Consider the following 22,143-nt stretch of genomic DNA (forward strand, 5'->3'; position numbering starts at 1 on the left):
TTTATATATATATATATATATATATATATATATATATATATATATATGCAGTCTCTATAGAGGTAAGGGTAACTGCTCCAAAGTGCAGAGAAGGGTGAGGCTACACAATCAGACATGTCACATACATGATGAATGCTGTGTACTGCTCTTTCTGCAGCCTCATCAAGAGTCTCCCAAAGGGATCAGATCTGTTGAAGCTGGTCTCTAGGCTGCAACGCTCATTTCACGACATTGGAGGTCATCCTTATATAATCACCGGCCTCATGAGCATTCATAATTGCTAAGCTGCTGTTGTCTCCACCGTCTCCCAGGTTGCACTGCTCACTGAATCATCTCTTGGTCAGGATTGTATCAGTGGGTTTTTCAAAATAATGATTTGTTACTTTGAACTATGAGACCCAAACGAATAGAACAGTAAATCAAATAACTTTACCATTATTTATTTTCATTTTTAAAAGAAAAGTAATGAAGTGCCCTCTAGGACTCCGTTAAATGGGAATAAAACATAATAAAGTACTCTCTAGTGTATTATTGCAGCAGAAATAATGTGAGGAAGTGCCTTCTAGGGTGCCCTTAAATGGAGAAAACATGATCAAGTGCTCTCTAGGGTGCCTTTAAATTGAGAAAACATGATGAAGTGCTCTCTAGGGTGCCCTTAAATGGAGAAAACATGATCAAGTGCTCTCTAGGGTGCCTTTAAATTGAGAAAACATGATCAAGTGCTCTCTAGGGGGCCCTTAAATGGAGAAAACATGATGAAGTATCCTCTAGGGGGCCCTTAAATGGAGAAAACATGATGAAGTGCTCTCTAGGATGCCCTTAAATGGAGAAAACATGATGAAGTGCTCTCTAGGGTGCCCTTAAATGGAGAAAACATGATCAAGTGCTCTCTAGGGTGCCCTTAAATGGAGAAAACATGATGAAGTGCTGTCTAGGGTGCCCTTAAATTGAGAAAACATGATCAAGTGCTCTCTAGGGTGCCCTTAAATGGAGACAACATGATCAAGTGCTCTCTAGGATGCCCTTAAATAGAGAAAACAGTGCCCTCTAGGGGGCCCTTAAATGGAGAAAACATGATGAAGTGCTCTCTAGGATGCCCTTAAATGGAGAAAACATGATGAAGTGCTCTCTAGGGTGCCCTTAAATGGAGAAAACATGATCAAGTGCTCTCTAGGGTGCCTTTAAATTGAGAAAACATGATCAAGTGCTCTCTAGGGTGCCCTTAAATGGAGACAACATGATCAAGTGCTCTCTAGGATGCCCTTAAATAGAGAAAACAGTGCTCTCTAGGGGGCCCTTAAATTGAGAAAACATGAAGAAGTGCTCTCTAGGGGGCCCTTAAATTGAGAAAACATGATCAAGTGCTCTCTAGGATGCCCTTAAATAGAGAAAACATGATGAAGTGCTCTCTAGGGGGCCCTTAAGTAAAAAAACAAGACAAAAACAAGTATATTAAAGAAGTAATCTTACTGTAAAGGTATAATAAATAAGTAGAAAACGTTTTTTAAAAAGCTACAAAAACTAAAATAGGATATAATCGGACTGAATGGTATTTAATATTGCCCAGTAGATTCCCCAGTTTATTTATATTGCAAAATGGATATTTGATTTATACTGCAATAAATAAATGAGGAATTGTTTGGGGTGTCGATATGGACCAGCGGACCCAGGGATTGAACCACCGTCTCTCATTGAAGGATGTTTAAGGACATCTTAAAGATACGAGTGAGCGTCCCTGGACACGACTGGCCTTCTTAACCAGTCGGTTCAGTGGAGAACATTGTGGGTGCCTTACACATGAAAGATGAAGGCTGAGTCTGAGTCCTTTAATATGAAGAATAACTGAAATGCTTTTGGGTTGGAACGATAACTGAAAAGGCTAAAGAACAATAGGGTAGCCTAAGACCTTCTGAGCATGAGCAACACTGTGAAGGAAGTACTGAAACCAAACCTCTTGACTAAGAATGAGTCAACGGTCATCTGTCATAGAAGATTAAGATCAGCACTGAACTCTGGCTGTTAATATCAGTCAATATACCGGTTACATCATTGTTGTCAACAATTCCCAATGCTGCTGATGCGTTAACAGGCTGCGGACTCAGCAAGCCTGATCCGGCTCACCAATTAAAACCACAGCCTCAGCTTCATGTGCCTCCCCACAGGACCACTGCTGCACCTCTCCACCTCCCTCCAGCCCAGACACCTGCAGGTCCATTCAGTTCACCTGCTCTCACAAAGACAAAAGGTTAACTGGAGATATATATAGATATAGATATAGATATATATCTCCAGTTAACCTGAGCTGCACATCTTTGGACTGTGGGAGGAAGCCGGAGAACCCAAAAGGGAACCCACGGTGCCAACATTTAAAGTCCAAACAGAAGGACCACCCAGACCAGGAACCGAACCCGGGCCCCTCTTGCTGGGAGGGGACGGTGCCAGCCACTACACCACATGTGTGTTTGTTCTAATGTTTCCAAAAACAAGAAGAATACCTTGCATCACTTTGTGTTGGCTTAAGGCCTTTATGATGACATTTAGATGTGTACCCAGGTGGAACATACATAAGAGCATCAGAGTGGAGTCCAGTAGGCTCTAAAGACAGCTGGTTTAACATCATCTGTGCGTACACTTTGCCACGACATCATCGTCATCTCAATATCTGACATTACCACATTTAGCGCTCGGCCATAAAACCACCTTCTAGGTTTTAGCTTGATGATGATGTCATACCATCTAACTATGTCCTCCTTTAAAAGACTCCAACATGGCCTCACCAGGACCTTCAAGTAGTTGCAATTGTTAGCAGAGGGCTATGATATGTAATTATTAATATATAATTATTAGCATAGGACAATGCATATGTAATTATTAATATGTAATTATTAGCATAGGACAATGCATATGTAATTATTAATATGTAATTATTAGCAGAGGACAATGTATATGTAATTATTTGACAGCACCAGAACCCAATGGCTGTCAGAGCCATGTTGCCACCACATGGGGGCGCCGGGCCGCTGTCAATCAGGCACAATCAGGAGCATCCTCCAGAGCTGTGTTGCTAGGCAGGAGCAACCCGTTTATGACTGTGTGATATGAACGATGTGAAAAGGAAACGCATGATGACAGAGAAAGGCTCTGTCATCATGCATGGTGGCTCCTCCCATCAGTGTATGAATGTTAGTTAGTCCTGATTGACAGGTGGTACCTTGCATGGTAGCTCCTCCCATCAGTGTGTGAATGTTAGTTAGTCCTGATTGACAGGTGGTACCTTGCATGGTAGCTCCTCCCATCAGTGTGTGAATGTTAGTTAGTCCTGATTGACAGGTGGTACCTTGCATGGTAGCTCCTCCCATCAGTGTGTGAATGTTAGTTAGTCCTGATTGACAGGTGGTACCTTACATGGTAGCTCCTCCCATCAGTGTGTGAATGTTAGTTAGTCCTGATTGACAGGTGGTACCTTGCATGGTAGCTCCTCCCATCAGTGTGTGAATGTTAGTTAGTCCTGATTGACAGGTGGTACCTTGCATGGTAGCTCCTCCCATCAGTCTATGAATGTTAGTTAGTCCTGATTGACAGGTGGTACCTTACATGGTAGCTCCTCCCATCAGTGTGTGAATGTTAGTTAGTCCTGATTGACAGGTGGTACCTTGCATGGTAGCTCCTCCCATCAGTGTGTGAATGTTAGTTAGTCCTGATTGACAGGTGGTACCTTACATGGTGGCTCCTCCCATCAATGTGTGAATGTTAGTTAGTCCTGATTGACAGGTGGTACCTTAGATGGTGGCTCCTCCCATCAATGTGTGAATGTTAGTTAGTCCTGATTGACAGGTGGTACCTTAGATGGTGGCTCCTCCCATCAATGTGTGAATGTTAGTTAGTCCTGATTGACAGGTGGTACCTTAGATGGTGGCTCCTCCCATCAGTGTGTGAATGTTAGTTAGTCCTGATTGACAGGTGGTACCTTAGATGGTAGCTCCTCCCATCAGTGTGTGAATGTTAGTTAGTCCTGATTGACAGGTGGTACCTTAGATGGTGGCTCCTCCCATCAGTGTGTGAATGTTAGTTAGTTCTGATTGACAGGTGGTACCTTAGATGGTGGCTCCTCCCATCAATGTGTGAATGTTAGTTAGTCCTGATTGACAGGTGGTACCTTAGATGGTGGCTCCTCCCATCAGTGTGTGAATGTTAGTTAGTTCTGATTGACAGGTGGTACCTTAGATGGTGGCTCCTCCCATCAGTGTGTGAATGTTAGTTAGTCCTGATTGACAGGTGGTACCTTAGATGGTGGCTCCTCCCATCAGTGTGTGAATGTTAGTTAGTCCTGATTGACAGGTGGTACCTTGCATGGTAGCTCCTCCCATCAGTGTGTGAATGTTAGTTAGTCCTGATTGACAGGTGGTACCTTACATGGTGGCTCCTCCCATCAATGTGTGAATGTTAGTTAGTCCTGATTGACAGGTGGTACCTTAGATGGTGGCTCCTCCCATCAGTGTGTGAATGTTAGTTAGTTCTGATTGACAGGTGGTACCTTAGATGGTGGCTCCTCCCATCAGTGTGTGAATGTTAGTTAGTCCTGATTGACAGGTGGTACCTTAGATGGTGGCTCCTCCCATCAGTGTGTGAATGTTAGTTAGTCCTGATTGACAGGTGGTACCTTAGATGGTGGCTCCTCCCATCAGTGTGTGAATGTTAGTTAGTCCTGATTGACAGGTGGTACCTTAGATGGTGGCTCCTCCCATCAGTGTGTGAATGTTAGTTAGTCCTGATTGACAGGTGGTACCTTAGATGGTGGCTCCTCCCATCAGTGTGTGAATGTTAGTTAGTCCTGATTGACAGGTGGTACCTTAGATGGTGGCTCCTCCCATCAGTGTGTGAATGTTAGTTAGTTCTGATTGACAGGTGGTACCTTAGATGGTGGCTCCTCCCATCAATGTGTGAATGTTAGTTAGTCCTGATTGACAGGTGGTACCTTAGATGGTGGCTCCTCCCATCAGTGTGTGAATGTTAGTTAGTTCTGATTGACAGGTGGTACCTTAGATGGTGGCTCCTCCCATCAGTGTGTGAATGTTAGTTAGTCCTGATTGACAGGTGGTACCTTAGATGGTGGCTCCTCCCATCAGTGTGTGAATGTTAGTTAGTCCTGATTGACAGGTGGTACCTTGCATGGTAGCTCCTCCCATCAGTGTGTGAATGTTAGTTAGTCCTGATTGACAGGTGGTACCTTACATGGTGGCTCCTCCCATCAATGTGTGAATGTTAGTTAGTCCTGATTGACAGGTGGTACCTTAGATGGTGGCTCCTCCCATCAGTGTGTGAATGTTAGTTAGTTCTGATTGACAGGTGGTACCTTAGATGGTGGCTCCTCCCATCAGTGTGTGAATGTTAGTTAGTCCTGATTGACAGGTGGTACCTTAGATGGTGGCTCCTCCCATCAGTGTGTGAATGTTAGTTAGTCCTGATTGACAGGTGGTACCTTAGATGGTGGCTCCTCCCATCAGTGTGTGAATGTTAGTTAGTCCTGATTGACAGGTGGTACCTTAGATGGTGGCTCCTCCCATCAGTGTGTGAATGTTAGTTAGTCCTGATTGACAGGTGGTACCTTAGATGGTGGCTCCTCCCATCAGTGTGTGAATGTTAGTTAGTCCTGATGTGATTTAGTATTAAAGAGCTTTAAGTGGTCTATCACATGTACTAAGGTTTTGAAAAACAGCTTTTTGAGTTTCAATTCAAGAGGTTTCTCAGTGTCACTGAAACAATGTAGCAGTGCTTCTTCCCACAAGATAACATGAGCGTGATATGGTGACAGGAACACAGCTGTGTCATCTGCTCTGTGGGGCCCTGCCAGCCAACCACACAACATCTGGGTGTCACATGATGGAGTGTAATCAGGAAAGACACTCGGGATGGTCGACAGTGCGTGGAGGAGATAGGGGTCAGACTACTCCCTTCCTCCATCTCATGTGACCCTGCTGACGTTCTCTAAATCCTCACAGGGAATTTAAACTCTTTTTATACGGTGGCCCAGAGGGTCAAAACACATCAAAATGTACTTCTGTGTGAGACTCAAACTGTGATGATGGGAATGTATTGAATAAGGATTCTGCATCACTGATTGGATGCACTGTCTGTCAGTCTGTTACAAAAGAAAGTCCTTCTTCTTTTGACATGCCGGCAAACACGTTGTTTGTTATCGTGTTTTGTGAATTGTGTTATCTGAACTCTTTACCCTCAAGGCCACCGTACATGTCTGATCCTCTCCTGTGTGAGTGTGCTTTTGACCAAACGATTTAAAGGAACAGTATTTACCATTTGGGGGAATACATTGAAATATAATATTAATAAGTGTGGTTAAATCACTGAAACTAAGAATCTGTTTAATACAGAACCGACCAACACTGGATATGAAGTGGGGATGCGTACCAAACCCTGTTTCACCGTCACCATCTCTTCAGCCACCGCAGCCCAGGAGCATGTACCCTCTGCCTGAAGACCAGGTCTTAAACCTTTTAATCTGCGTTCTGGGTTCTGGGTTCTGGGTTCAGGCCAACCTGAACTTCACAAGAAGTGAAGTTTCCTGCTTTGTTAAGGTCTTTTGTGGTTTAATTCACTTTAGAGGAGGAGCCAGACCAAGAGCAATGCACTGACACCGGCCCTTACCAAGTACGCTGAGTCCAGACTTGTGGACTTGGGAGTCTGGACTCCAAAGGACGGGATGACGGTCTTTCTGCAATTAGAACAGCAGTTGACTGCAGTTGGATTTGCTTCACGTGGAGTTAAAGGACAAGTTTAAGTGGTGTTGGAATGAAGCTTTACGAAACTAACCAGCGAGCTGAGACTTGAACTGAGGTTGTTGTGAATCCCTGGAAGTAACGACTCCGGCCTGTGTGCCGATGGATCAAACCAACACTGTCCCAACCCAGGAGTGAGATCTTAGTCACATGGTTGATTCTGACAACATCTAAACAATACAAAGAAAACAACACAAGTCCACCACCTCCTGCAGCACATGTGTAAAGCCATGACCTCTGGACTGTGGATGATTTCCAATGTGGCTCATGGTATCCATTTGGGATTTGGGTCTCTCACAAGTTGGCCCACAGTTGTGCAGGAACCCTGGAGACCACATGTGTCTTCTGGCCCTCATAGAGGACACATCCACTGAGAAATGAGTCACAGCATTACTAACTCACTCACAATAAGTATAACGTCTCACACTATCAACGTGTTAGATGCTGAAAGTTCAATAGAACCATTTTAGGAGAATCACCAACACACATGAGTGAGGGGCAAATGTTTTGAATGTTAATGTTACATGATTCAATATTTGATGTTTCTCAGTGACTACACAGCATTTCAACTTGTTGGGCAACAGCAGAGAAATGGATTTCATATTGAGCCGTATGCACAACAATACCTCATTGTTCAGTGCGATGACATCACATTGTGTTCAACAATGTACACTTACTGCCAATCAAAAGAGTGCATATTTCACCTTTTGTCTTTTAGTGTGATACCTGTGGAAGCTGTAATATATAAACAATCCCCGATTGACAATAAGAAAAACTAATATATAAGAAATGATCTTCCTAAACAGGTGAACAGAGAGAAATGACAGATGTATAAATATCTATGGGCTGGATATGTTGCAGTAGCCATACGTGAATGGGTAATAACTATTATTACTAGCTGATGTCAGCTGATGATCACTGTTGACTGTGACTCTTGTTGTTGAGCTGCGTCCTCTAATTATCTCTTGATCTGTTGTTATGGACACATCAGGACCATAATCATAACCAGCCAATAGGAGAAGCTCATCACATTGTGTTGCTGCTTATTTAGATTAATTAGGTGTGGATCAGCTACTCTATCCATAGGGATTGTACATATGTGTAACTTATTGATATATGTGGGTTGGTGGAATCGTCTAGATATGCATTGTTGATATTTACCTGTAGATGGTATGTCTGGGCTAGAGGGAGAAGGTGCATGTTGTTGGGAGATTGTGGGAACTGGTGAATATTTGATAAACTATAAATAAATGAAGCTTCATCTGAAACCTTCTGGACTCCTGATCTGCTGCTTCCCCTCCAAGGCCACGCGGGCATGTTAGTGTTCTACGATTGAATAAACACTCAAATCAAAAGCATTGCACAATGTTCCAAACTGTACAGTCAAGGAGCAAAACATCGCCCGCATTGCACCACTATGAGCACGATGTCGGCTACACTGTGACACACTCTTCTACACAGAAGATCAAGATGTCACTTCCTTGACATTCCAAAGCACTGAATGCCAAATGACCACACCTTGGTGCCAATGGATGAAACCCACCTGTCAGGTTGAAGCACAATGAGTTGTGTCTTCAACCAGGAGGGCGAAGCATGAACATGGGACATGCTTTAGTTGAGTCTTCAACCAGGAGGGCGATGCATGAACATGGGACATGCTTTAGTTGTGTCTTCAACCAGGAGGGCGAAGCATGAACATGGGACATGCTTTGGTTGTGTCTTCAACCAGGAGGGCGAAGCATGAACATGGGACATGCTTTAGTTGTGTCTTCAACCAGGAGGGCGAAGCATGAACATGGGACATGCTTTGGTTGTGTCTTCAACCAGGAGGGCGATGCATGAACATGGGACATGCTTTGGTTGTGTCTTCAACCAGGAGGGCGAAGCATGAACATGGGACATGCTTTGGTTGTGTCTTCAACCAGGAGGGCGAAGCATGAACATGGGACATGCTTTGGTTGTGTCTTCAACCAGGAGGGCGAAGCATGAACATGGGACATGCTTTAGTTGTGTCTTCAACCAGGAGGGCGAAGCATGAACATGGGACATGCTTTAGTTGTGTCTTCAACCAGGAGGGCGAAGCATGAACATGGGACATGCTTTGGTTGTGTCTTCAACCAGGAGGGCGAAGCATGAACATGGGACATGCTTTGGTTGTGTCTTCAACCAGGAGGGCGATGCATGAACATGGGACATGCTTTAGTTGAGTCTTCAACCAGGAGGGCGATGCATGAACATGGGACATGCTTTGGTTGTGTCTTCAACCAGGAGGGCGAAGCATGAACATGGGACATGCTTTGGTTGTGTCTTCAACCAGGAGGGCGAAGCATGAACATGGGACATGCTTTAGTTGTGTCTTCAACCAGGAGGGCGAAGCATGAACATGGGACATGCTTTAGTTGTGTCTTCAACCAGGAGGGCGAAGCATGAACATGGGACATGCTTTGGTTGTGTCTTCAACCAGGAGGGCGAAGCATGAACATGGGACATGCTTTAGTTGTGTCTTCAACCAGGAGGGCGAAGCATGAACATGGGACATGCTTTAGTTGTGTCTTCAACCAGGAGGGCGATGCATGAACATGGGACATGCTTTGGTTGTGTCTTCAACCAGGAGGGCGAAGCATGAACATGGGACATGCTTTGGTGTGTCTTCAACCAGGAGGGCGAAGCATGAACATGGGACATGCTTTGGTTGTGTCTTCAACCAGGAGGGCGATGCATGAACATGGGACATGCTTTGGTGTGTCTTCAACCAGGAGGGCGAAGCATGAACATGGGACATGCTTTAGTTGTGTCTTCAACCAGGAGGGCGAAGCATGAACATGGGACATGCTTTAGTTGTGTCTTCAACCAGGAGGGCGAAGCATGAACATGGGACATGCTTTAGTTGTGTCTTCAACCAGGAGGGCGAAGCATGAACATGGGACATGCTTTAGTTGTGTCTTCAACCAGGAGGGCGATGCATGAACATGGGACATGCTTTAGTTGTGTCTTCAACCAGGAGGGCGAAGCATGAACATGGGACATGCTTTGGTTGTGTCTTCAACCAGGAGGGCGAAGCATGAACATGGGACATGCTTTGGTTGAGTCTTCAACCAGGAGGGCGAAGCATGAACATGGGACATGCTTTAGTTGAGTCTTCAACCAGGAGGGCGATGCATGAACATGGGACATGCTTTGGTTGTGTCTTCAACCAGGAGGGCGAAGCATGAACATGGGACATGCTTTGGTGTGTCTTCAACCAGGAGGGCGAAGCATGAACATGGGACATGCTTTGGTTGTGTCTTCAACCAGGAGGGCGATGCATGAACATGGGACATGCTTTAGTTGGGTCTTCAACCAGGAGGGCGAAGCATGAACAAAGTGTCTTTGAGTATTATGAAAAGCGCTATATAAATTAAATGCATTATTATTATTATTATTATTAACATGGGACATGCTTTGGTTGTGGATCTCCATGTTGACTATTTGAGTATATAGAGAAAATAAATCAGTCTGCAGCATTGGACTTGTGTGGTGTCTAGTGTGTACTGTTCAAGTGTGTGTAGTGTTCAAGTGTGTGTAGTGTTCAAGTGTGTACTGTTCAAGTGTGTGTAGTGTTCAAGTGTGTGTAGTGTTCAAGTGTGTGTAGTGTGTACTGTTCAAGTGTGTGTAGTGTGTACTGTGTACTGTTCAAGTGTGTACTGTTCAATTGTGTGTATTGTGTACTGTTCTGTTCAAGTGTGTGTAGTGTGTATTGTTAATGTGTGTAGTGTGTATTTCATGTCATTGTGCTCATAGTGGTGCAATGTGGGCGATGTTTTGCACTTTGTGTACTTCACTTCCACGACTCTGATCACTGAGAAGTAGAATTGGTAAAAGTGTTTTAGGTTTTCAACAGCAGTGTAACAGGTCCAAACTAAGTCATATACAACGTGTGTGTTTCAGATGGTAACACAATATAAATTAGTTCAGTTTTTACATGAGTCCTTGACTACACACTCTTAAAAGTGTGTGTCCTTGACGACAACAGCACGGTGGTTCAGGGGGGGCAACGCGTTGCGTATCATCACCGTACCTGCAAGGCGGAGCATTGCATTCTGGGAGACAAACTGTTTTGTTTCGTGGTCAGAATTTTGATAGTTTCTACATGTCAAACAGTCGATGTCGAGCACAATGTCCATAAATAGAATATGAATGAGACATCCTGAGCCCTGTGAAAACATGATATATTATGATCAGATGAAAAGGAAAACACCAGAGAGAAAGGTCCATTATGACTTTATTTGTTTTTATCTTTGATTAAATGACAAAGCTGAATGAAATGGTATAGAGTTGATGTCAAAGTTCACATCAACATGAGATCCTAAGGAATATTGAAGCCAACATCATAATCATGTAAAGCCAGAGCTCTTTTTCAAGTGAATTAAACTGCTACCGGTTCCTTCTACAACTACATTCATGGCTTCACCACGAGGTTGCTAGGCGACACATTGACTTTAGCACTTAACATGATGAGACTGCATTGCTCTGAGAGACTCTTACTTTGGTATTGCATTTATACGTGACAATATTCTGCAAAGAAACAAAATGTACAACTGCATAAATATAAAATTCTTCAATGGCTGAAACATTCAGAGCATTACACCACAATGCTGCGATGAAGCCAGCGAAACACCATCAGCACCATCGGCCAGACAGCAGGCCGGTGTCCAACAGGCTGGACACACAACTCTACATCAAAAGGTACAAATCAAAAGTAAAAGGCATGAAACCAGAGTAATGAAACCCCTTCACACGTAAATTATTCAACAAGGCAAAGTAAAAAGAGTTCCCGGTGATCGGATGTAAAAGAGGAATAAAAAGAGGAAAGAAGATCTGAACTACTTTAATTATTAAGAGGGAGTGTGTGTTCAGGTGTGACACACCGCTAACGCGCTCACAGAATCAAACGAGGACCAGACTCATCTAGAGAAACCACACAAACACACAGATGGAATTACACGTTACAGTCAGATGAACGATGCCCCGTGGCTCGTGGAAAAGTCTCATTTACAGCTGAATAAATATGGTTATTAGGCATATTGATACTTTTCCTCTAAATTACATTCTAACGCTAGACAGAAGTGTAGAAGCTAGTGATGAAAGCAGGCGAGATTACACATCGGTCCCCTATCAGGTATTTCTTTCATTTATTCATTCAAGACTATTAGTGATTGGCTGACGCGCTACAGCCCGCCCCCTCACTGATCTCCTACATTAGATTGGTGCATCGTTAAGGGGGAAAGTGCTACGGTGCCGGTCATAAACTGGTAATGGAGAACTTGACGTCAAAGCGGCCCTGGTAGCGGTCTTTGTCGCTGTACATGATGTTGTCTCCGAACACTTTGCACTCGATGCGCAGGTCGGTGTTCATGGTGAGGTTGGTGAACTGCAGCGCCACCAGCGGCTGCAGGTAGTGGGGGTGCAGCAGCTTGCCGTAGTACGGGTAGTACTGCAGGGGGAAGCCGGCGCCGATCCCGTAGTACTTGATCTCCCCGATTTTACCGGCATCTTCCTCTCTCTGGAAGGACGGAGACGCAAACATGTGACAAAGGACCCACACAGGAAGCCACACAAAGACGTGACAATGGACACACACAGGAAGCCACACAAAGACGTGACAATGGACACACACAGGAAGCCACACAAAGACGTGACAATGGACCCACACAGGAAGCCACACAAAGACGTGACAATGGACACACACAGGAAGCCACACAAAGACGTGACAATGGACACACACAGGAAGTCACACAAACATGTGACAAAGGACACACACAGGAAGCCACACAAAGACGTGACAATGGACACACACAGGAAGCCACACAAAGACGTGACAATGGACACACACAGGAAGCCACACAAAGACGTGACAATGGACACACACAGGAAGTCACACAAAGACGTGACAATGGACACACACAGGAAGCCACACAAAGACGTGACAATGGACACACACAGGAAGACACACAAAGACGTGACAATGGACACACACAGGAAGCCACACAAAGACGTGACAATGGACACACACAGGAAGTCACACAAAGACGTGACAATGGACACACACAGGAAGCCACACAAAGACGTGACAATGGACACACACAGGAAGCCACACAAAGACGTGACAATGGACACACACAGGAAGTCACACAAAGACGTGACAATGGACACACACAGGAAGCCACACAAAGACGTGACAATGGACACACACAGGAAGTCACACAAACATGTGACAAAGGACACACACAGGAAGTCACACAAAGACGTGACAATGGACCCACACAGGAAGCCACACAAAGACGTGACAATGGACACACACAGGAAGCCACACAAAGACGTGACAATGGACACACACAGGAAGTCACACAAACATGTGACAAAGGACACACACAGGAAGTCACACAAAGACGTGACAATGGACACACACAGGAAGTCACACAAAGACGTGACAATGGACCCACACAGGAAGCCACACAAAGACGTGACAATGGACACACACAGGAAGTCACACAAACATGTGACAAAGGACACACACAGGAAGTCACACAAAGACGTGACAATGGACACACACAGGAAGTCACACAAAGACGTGACAATGGACCCACACAGGAAGTCACACAAAGACGTGACAATGGACCCACACAGGAAGTCACACAAAGACGTGACAATGGACACACACAGGAAGTCACACAAACATGTGACAAAGGACACACACAGGAAGTCACACAAAGACGTGACAATGGACCCACACAGGAAGCCACACAAAGACGTGACAATGGACACACACAGGAAGTCACACAAAGACGTGACAACGCACACACAGGAAGTCACAAACACAGGAAGCCACACAAACACATGACAACGCACACAGGAAGTCACACAAACACGTGACAATGGACACACACAGGAAGTCAAACAAAGACGTGACAACGCACACACACACACACACGGGAAGTCACACAAACACAGGAAGCCACACAAACACATGACAACGCACACAGGAAGTCACACAAACATGTGACAAAGGGCACACACAGGAAGTCACACAAAGACGTGACAACGGACACACACAGGAAGTCACAAACACGTGACAACGGACACACACAGGAAGTCACAAACACGTGACAACGGACACACACAGGAAGTCACACAAACGTGACAACGCACACACAGGAAGTCACACAAACACGTGACAAAGTACACAGGAAGTCACACAAACACGTGACACACAGGAAGTCACACAAACACGTGACGACACACACAGGAAGTCACACAAACACGTGACAACGGACACACACAGGAAGTCACACAAACATGTGACAAAGGACACACACACACACACGTGACAAAGGACACACACAGGAAGTCACACACAGAAGGACACACAAACACGTGACAACGGACACACAGGAAGTCACACACACACACGTGACAAAGGACACACACAGGAAGTCACACACAGAAGGACACACAAACATGTGACAACGGACACACAGGAAGTCACACACACACACACACACGTGACAAAGGACACACACAGGAAGTCACACACACACAGGAAGTCACACACATGTGTACCGAGGAACAGACGAACCTTGTTGGTGCAGTAGATGGGGACGACGTTGGGCTGCACCTTGGGCTGAGCCTCTTCAGGGATGCTTTCATTGGAGCTCGGAGGCTGAACAACAAACACAAGTTCAATAGTGGTCTCTCATTCAGATCCAACTTCTACCTGAAACTAGTGAAACGCTTTGTGATCGTCTGGCCCTCACAGTCTGAAACCTGACCCAACTTATACACCATTGAACAGATTTGGACTTTGTCTCCAATAAAACAACTAGACTTAATATTACCTTTGGAAGAAAGTTGACCACCCTGTTGAGCTTGACTATCAGGCAGGGCGTTCCGTCTTTGAAGCCAAAGTCGGGGTCCTCGGTGCCGGAGCAGGGTCCCATCAGGCTCCTGGAGAAACGACACGCCTTCCTGATGCCGATGTCGCTCTCCAAGTCGCCCCTGTTCTTGTACTCTGCAGGGTCGACTGGAGGAGAGTGAAGGGTTACCTTTGGGGAGTCCTTTTACATCTGGAAGCTTCTCTGCCAAGTATCTGCTCTCCTCCCCTCTGGGAGGCGCTATAGGAATCTGTTTCTGGACCAGCTTCTTCCCCTCAGCTGTCAACTTACTGAACTCTGCACCACGGTGATATTATTTATTATTTTTTACTGGTATTCATCTCTCACAATAAAACCTACCTCCACAGTCCTCGAACTTCATCTGGTCCCTCTGTAACTCTTCGCCATACTTGGCCAGGAAGTTCCTCAAGGCCTTGGTGTAAGGCAGGTAGGTCTCCGGGTCATTGCGGTTGTAGAACACTTCAGACTTCTCTGACCGGGGGGTGTGAGAAAGGCCTACAGGGACGACAGGTGGTCAACTGTGCCTTTGACCATCATCCATGATGTCAACACTTCAGATAGTGAATAGAAGGTCACAGATCCAACCCTCATTTCTCCAATAATTGAAGAAATGTGCTCAGACCGTCTCTGCACGGGACTCAGATGACAATGTAATGCGACTCTGGGTGAGAAGCAAATATCCCACAATATAAATACACATTAATAAGGAACTCTTTTTAACTGCATGGACTAAACCCATCAGCTGTGTGTTGAGAACACAGTGAACTTGAATCAGCTGAGCCTTAGTGACACGTCAGTGGTTGATGACCTCACATGAGCACAATGCTAATGGGAGTAAACGCACCCCGAGAAGAATGCCATGAAGAACAACTTTGTTGTGTCAAAAGGTCACGAGAAGGTCATAGCTCAGACCAATTCAGAGGGGTAAGCTGCTGTCTTTAGAGGGGAAATGGCATCTCTTTGTTACTGCTGTGAAGCAGCGTGGCTACAGATGAAGGAAGTGGCATCCTCGTCTTACCAGGGGGGGCGACGCGGTCCTGCCAGGTGGGCTTGTAGTTGCTCACTGTGAGCAGCAAGGCCTGGATGGTTCCGATGAAGATTCCAGCCAGGCAGCCATAGAAAACGATATAGAACGCTATAATTTTGACTGGAGGAAGAAAAAAAGAATGTCAGTACAGAGCGAGACGAGATAAGCCATCAGTATCTAGTAGTATGCAAAGATCAGACTAATAGTTTCATATGATGTAATAATGCATGATAGCTTTGAACCCCATAACTAAACATCTCCTTTGGTCAAACAGTAACACAGTACACGTCATAACATCTATTGGACCTCTATTCTCCAAACGTCACACAGATGGAGCTCCTGGTCACACTGAACCAAGATGGAGTTTTTCCTCTTACTTTTACACATAACTGCATGCCTATAAATATTCAGCCCCATCCACCTGTGTGGAAGCAGAGCTCAGTTCACACTACAAGATCCTTCATCAGGACCAATTCCCAATATGGTCTCCAAACCACGCTGTATCGGTGGTGCTCGTCGGTGTTGTCGAGTGCACACGTGTTTACATAAGTGCCTCTTGTCGAGGAGCCACGGTGTTGTGTGTTCACAGCGAACCCAGGGAGGAAACCCCCATGCCGGGCTCTTTCAGCCTGGGTCTTGCAATCTGATTGGCTGGAGCTCCCCAACAGGTCCACATTTCTATTAGCATGCTATACACCTGCAGTGCACCAGCTGGACTGTTGGACAGTTCACGCATGACTTGGGGGTTGTGTCTGGGAGCAGAACACCAGGTGGTGTGGTCTAGGTGGTTCTGACCCAAACAAACTGGAAGAACCGTTACATGTGCTTCACAGCTGGTAAAGAGAACATGTCCCAGAACATGTCGGCAGAGGGTTTCTTGGTGAGCCCATAAAGTTAAAGACCACATGAGGGCGAACACCATTCCCAGTATGAAACGCTGCACCTCCATGACAGGACCAGTCCAACCATAGAGCCCCAGATAGAACCACAACCCTCCTCCAGTGACCAGGTCTGCTGCCTCGGCTGAAACTAAATACTTTTCTAATCAATTATTCTGTGTTGAAAATAAAGATGTGAAGACCAAAGGGATCCTTCAGAGTTGAATGAAATGTAATCAAATGGTAACATTACTCTTAATAACCTCATATTTGTGACTATAAAGTTATTGCACTGGTGTGTCATCATGAAGCGCTGTCACACAGCAACATGGAAGCAACATGCTCACACAGCAACATGGACACAGCAACATGGAAGCAACATGCTCACACAGTAACATGCTCACACAGTAACATGGACACAGCAACATGGACACAGCAACATGGACACAGCAACATGGACACACAGCAACATGGAAGCAACATGCTCACACAGCAACATGCTCACACAGCAACATGCTCACACAGCAACATGCTCACACAGCAACATGCTCACACAGCAACATGGAAGCAACATGCTCATGCAGAAACATGCTCACGCAGCAACTTGGTCCCGCAGCAACATGGAAGCAACTTGGTCACACAGCAACATGCTCACACAGCAACATGGAAGCAACATGCTCACACAGCAACATGCTCACACAGCAACATGCACACGCAGCAACCAGGCTGCTGTCAGCACGGAGAAGAAGAAGAAGAAGAAGAGCCTGGCTGAAGTTACACTTGCACGCTTTGCATCAATCCAGTCATTCCCTTTGCTGCATGAGACAATGTCAAGAGGTTACAACCGCCTCCATCAATATGCACGACACATCACAGGGACATATGACACATCACAGAGACATATGACACGAGACATATGACACATCACAGGGACATATGACACATCACAGAGACATATGACACATCACAGAGACATATGACACATCACAGAGACATATGACACGAGACATATGACACATCACAGGGACATATGACACATCACAGAGACATATGACACGAGACATATGACACATCACAGGGACATATGACACATCACAGAGACATATGACACATCACAGAGACATATGACACATCACAGAGACATATGACACGAGACATATGACACATCACAGGGACATATGACACATCACAGAGACATATGACACGAGACATATGACACATCACAGGGACATATGACACATCACAGGGACATATGACACATCACAGGGACATATGACACATCACAGGGACATATGACACATCACAGAGACATATGACACGAGACATATGACACATCACAGGGACATATGACACATCACAGGGACATATGACACATCACCAGGACATATGACACATCACCAGGACATATGACACATCACCAGGACATATCTGACATCACCAGGACATATGATGGAAGCAGGTGTCCTCTAAATTCCTCTACAGCAGCATCTCTCAGCTGGAGAGGAGCCAGCTTACAGTCCAACTACAGAACTCAAACCCATCAGCCTGGATGTCCTCTGGTCACAACCGTCCCCACAGCACTGCGCATGGCACGCTTCCCAAACGAATCAGCATTGTGGGATGACCCCAGAAGGACAAATATGAGCCCCCCCCCGCTGCAGCAGCCGGGTCCTGCTGAGCAGACATTGTGGATTTGCACCCAGGTGTGGGGGTCTAGACACTGGAGAGCGGTGTGACATTGAGAGGAGGAACAAGGACATGCGCACTGCCGCTCCAGGAGGAGGAGACAAGGTCGAGCGGGTTAATCATCGTATTGTTCCTCAGATTACACCTGATCACCGACACCCGACACGGATCGATCCGCAGGCCGCTCACCTTGACTCACCTTGGGCCGTGATGCATTTTTAACCCTTTGACTGCCCGTGCAAAGTGCTTCTCACGAGGCTCTTTCACTCAGCAACGCGGACTCGTGTGTGGGGACGTGGAGCTCACGTGAACCCCCCGATGTGTGCGCGTAACAGTCGCAGTGCCGAGTCGTGCTGCAGCAAATCAAACAGGTGGAAACGAGGCTACCGGCGCGCGTCCCGAACCCCCCGTGGGCACGCGCGTCGCCCACCGGGCAGTCGGCGAGCATACTTACACCAGCTGCCCCCGGTCCGCCCGAGCAGCTCTCCTTTCTCCGAGTCCCACAGGAACTTCTTCCAGCCGCCGTCGTCTTTGTTGGAAGGCATTTTGTTTATTCCCAGTGAAAGCGCTCCGGTGGCAGAGGAAGAACACAGCTCTCCCCGCTGAAGGCCCCTTAATATAACCGTTTCCCCCTCGACTCCGCCCGGAACTCTCTACAAGTTACCTCGGGGAGGAGGGCGGAGCGGATCCGACCAATGAGGGAGCGGAGGAGCCGTGCGTGCTGTGACGTCAGGAAGACGGACAGTGAGCCTATAGATGCAGAAATCCAGGCTTCATGTGGCTGAGCTTATACTGCTGAGTACGCCGAAAGGTACTCATTGTCTTCAGGTATCATACTGCTGAGTACGCCGAAAGGTACTCATTGTCTTCAGGTATCATACTGCTGAGTACGCCGAAAGGTACTCACTGTCTTCAGGTATCATACTGCTGAGTACGCCGAAAGGTACTCATTGTCTTCAGGTATCATACTGCTGAGTACGCCGAAAGGTACTCACCGTCTTCAGGTATCATACTGCTGAGTACGCCGAAAGGTACTCACCGTCTTCAGGTATCATACTGCTGAGTACGCCGAAAGGTACTCATTGTCTTCAGGTATTATACTGCTGAGTACGCCGAAAGGTACTCACCGTCTTCAGGTATCATACTGCTGAGTACGCCGAAAGGTACTCACCGTCTTCAGGTATCATACTGCTGAGTACGCCGAAAGGTACTCATTGTCTTCAGGTATCATACTGCTGAGTACGCCGAAAGGTACTCATTGTCTTCAGGTATTATACTGCTGAGTACGCCGAAAGGTACTCACCGTCTTCAGGTATCATACTGCTGAGTACGCCGAAAGGTACTCATTGTCTTCAGGTATTATACTGCTGAGTACGCCGAAAGGTACTCACCGTCTTCAGGTATTATACTGCTGAGTACGCCGAAAGGTACTCACCGTCTTCAGGTATCATACTGCTGAGTACGCCGAAAGGTACTCACCGTCTTCAGGTATCATACTGCTGAGTACGCCGAAAGGTACTCACCGTCTTCAGGTATTATACTGCTGAGTACGCCGAAAGGTACTCACCGTCTTCAGGTATTATACTGCTGAGTACGCCGAAAGGTACTCACCGTCTTCAGGTATTATACTGCTGAGTACGCCGAAAGGTACTCACCGTCTTCAGGTATTATACTGCTGAGTACGCCAAAAGGTACTCATTGTCTTCAGGTATTATACTGCCGAGTACGCCGAAAGGTACTCACCGTCTTCAGGTATCATACTGCTGAGTACGCCGAAAGGTATTCATTGTCTTCAGGTATTATATTGCTGAGTACGCCGAAAGGTACTCATTGTCTTCAGGTATTATACTGCTGAGTACGCCGAAAGGTACTCACCGTCTTCAGGTATCATACTGCTGAGTACGCCGAAAGGTACTCACCGTCTTCAGGTATTATAGTACTGAGTACGCCGAAAGGTCCTCACCGTCTTCAGGTATTATACTGCTGAGTACGGCTGAAATGTACTCACCGTCTTCAGGTATTATAGTACTGAGTACGCCGAAAGGTCCTCACCGTCTTCAGGTATCATACTGCTGAGTACGCCGTAAGGTACTCATTGTCTTCAGTTATTATACTGCTGAGTACGCCGAAAGGTACTCACCGTCTTCAGGTATTATACTGCTGAGTACGCCGAAAGGTACTCACCGTCTTCAGGTATTATAGTACTGAGTACGTCGAAAGGTACTCACCGTCTTCAGGTATTATACTGCTGAGTACGCCGAAAGGTACTCATTGTCTTCAGGTATTATACTGCTGAGTACGCCGAAAGGTAGTCATCGTCTTCAGGTATTATACTGCTGAGTACGCCGAAAGGTAGTCATCGTCTTCAGGTATTATAGTACTGCCCTCTGTGAGCCCGGAAGTACAGATGTTACCCTAACCCTTACATACTTATATACATATATACTTATATACATACATACATACATACATATGTACATACACACATATATACATACACACATATATACATACACACATACATACATACATACATATATTCATACATACATACAAACATATATACGTACATACATACATACATACATATATTCATACATACATACAAACATATATACATACATATATACATACATACATACATACATATATATACATACATATATACATACATATATACATATATACATATATACATACATACATATAAACATACATACATATATATATATACATATAAACATACATATATATATACATACATATATATACATACATACATACATTCATACATACATACATATATTCATACATACATATATATGTATACATTCATACATACATACATATATTCATACATACATATATATACATACATACATACTTACATACATACATATATTCATACATACATATATATACATACATACATACATACTTACATACATATATTCATACATACATATACACACACACACACACACACACACACACACACACACACACACCACACCAGTAAATATAAGCAGGTCTCATGGATGTGAAACCAACGACTTGTGATGCAGTGTGACTGTTCCGGTAAATCACTGCATGCCAACAATTACAACAAGGCTCCCACAGACTACAGTGCATCAACATACAATTGTGAATAGAGTGGTTTGCTCTCAAACACTCATTATGGCACCAACAATGCATCATTTCATCCCTCGGCTAACACCGTGGCCTTCATTCAGGCTCACACTGGTGTCTGTTCCTAGTCTGACGTGGTGGGTGTCCTGTGTTGTCGTGTACTCCTCCTCGCAGCTCTAGTTACACAGCATTGCCAACTATACACATAGTTGAAACCTGTATATATATCTGGCCTCCTACAGCCTATAACCCTCTCTAAAGCCAGCTCCAAGGGCATTTCTGCTGCCTGTGCCAGGGGTCACGTGATGACCCAATTTACAGTGTGAGCTCCAAATATAGAGGCTATTGATTCATAATGTGTTACCTAGAACTAAATGACTGTACCGTTGAAACACGGCGTCTCATTTCATTCTAAAAACAGTCACACATTGGATTAGCAGAGGAAGAAAGAGAAGTGCTCGCATGCCAACGCGTGTACATCCTTCACATTCTTGTCTGGCTGTGTTAGCTGTGTGTAATCCGTGTGTTCATGCATGCGTGAAATCGCTCTGCAATGTGCTGCCATCACAGATTCTTGGGCTGTGAATGTAAATATGTGTGTGATGGGTTGGCATTGCGGGTTTTGACCTTTAAATGTCTCCTCAAGGACAAGAGGAGGACAATCCCTGTTGTTGTCCAGCTCTTTGTAACTCCTGGAC

General features: G+C 45.5%; 1 protein-coding gene across 1 annotated transcript; it reads right to left on the reverse strand.

The window, feature by feature from the left end:
* Positions 1-11,037: 11,037 nt before the first annotated feature.
* Positions 11,038-18,978, reverse strand: atp1b1b (ATPase Na+/K+ transporting subunit beta 1b). Its single transcript, XM_034553859.1, has 6 exons — positions 18,771-18,978; positions 15,744-15,872; positions 15,065-15,220; positions 14,669-14,853; positions 14,410-14,493; positions 11,038-12,336 (listed from the first exon to the last, which is right to left on the reverse strand). Exons 1-6 carry the CDS (start codon positions 18,859-18,861, stop codon positions 12,076-12,078), a joined length of 906 nt encoding a protein of 301 aa, XP_034409750.1. The 5' UTR covers positions 18,862-18,978; the 3' UTR covers positions 11,038-12,075.
* Between the last annotated feature and the right edge of the window lie 3,165 nt (positions 18,979-22,143).

This window comes from Cyclopterus lumpus, chromosome 2, assembly GCF_009769545.1.
Source record: "Cyclopterus lumpus isolate fCycLum1 chromosome 2, fCycLum1.pri, whole genome shotgun sequence".
Classification (NCBI taxonomy): Eukaryota; Metazoa; Chordata; class Actinopteri; order Perciformes; family Cyclopteridae; genus Cyclopterus; species Cyclopterus lumpus.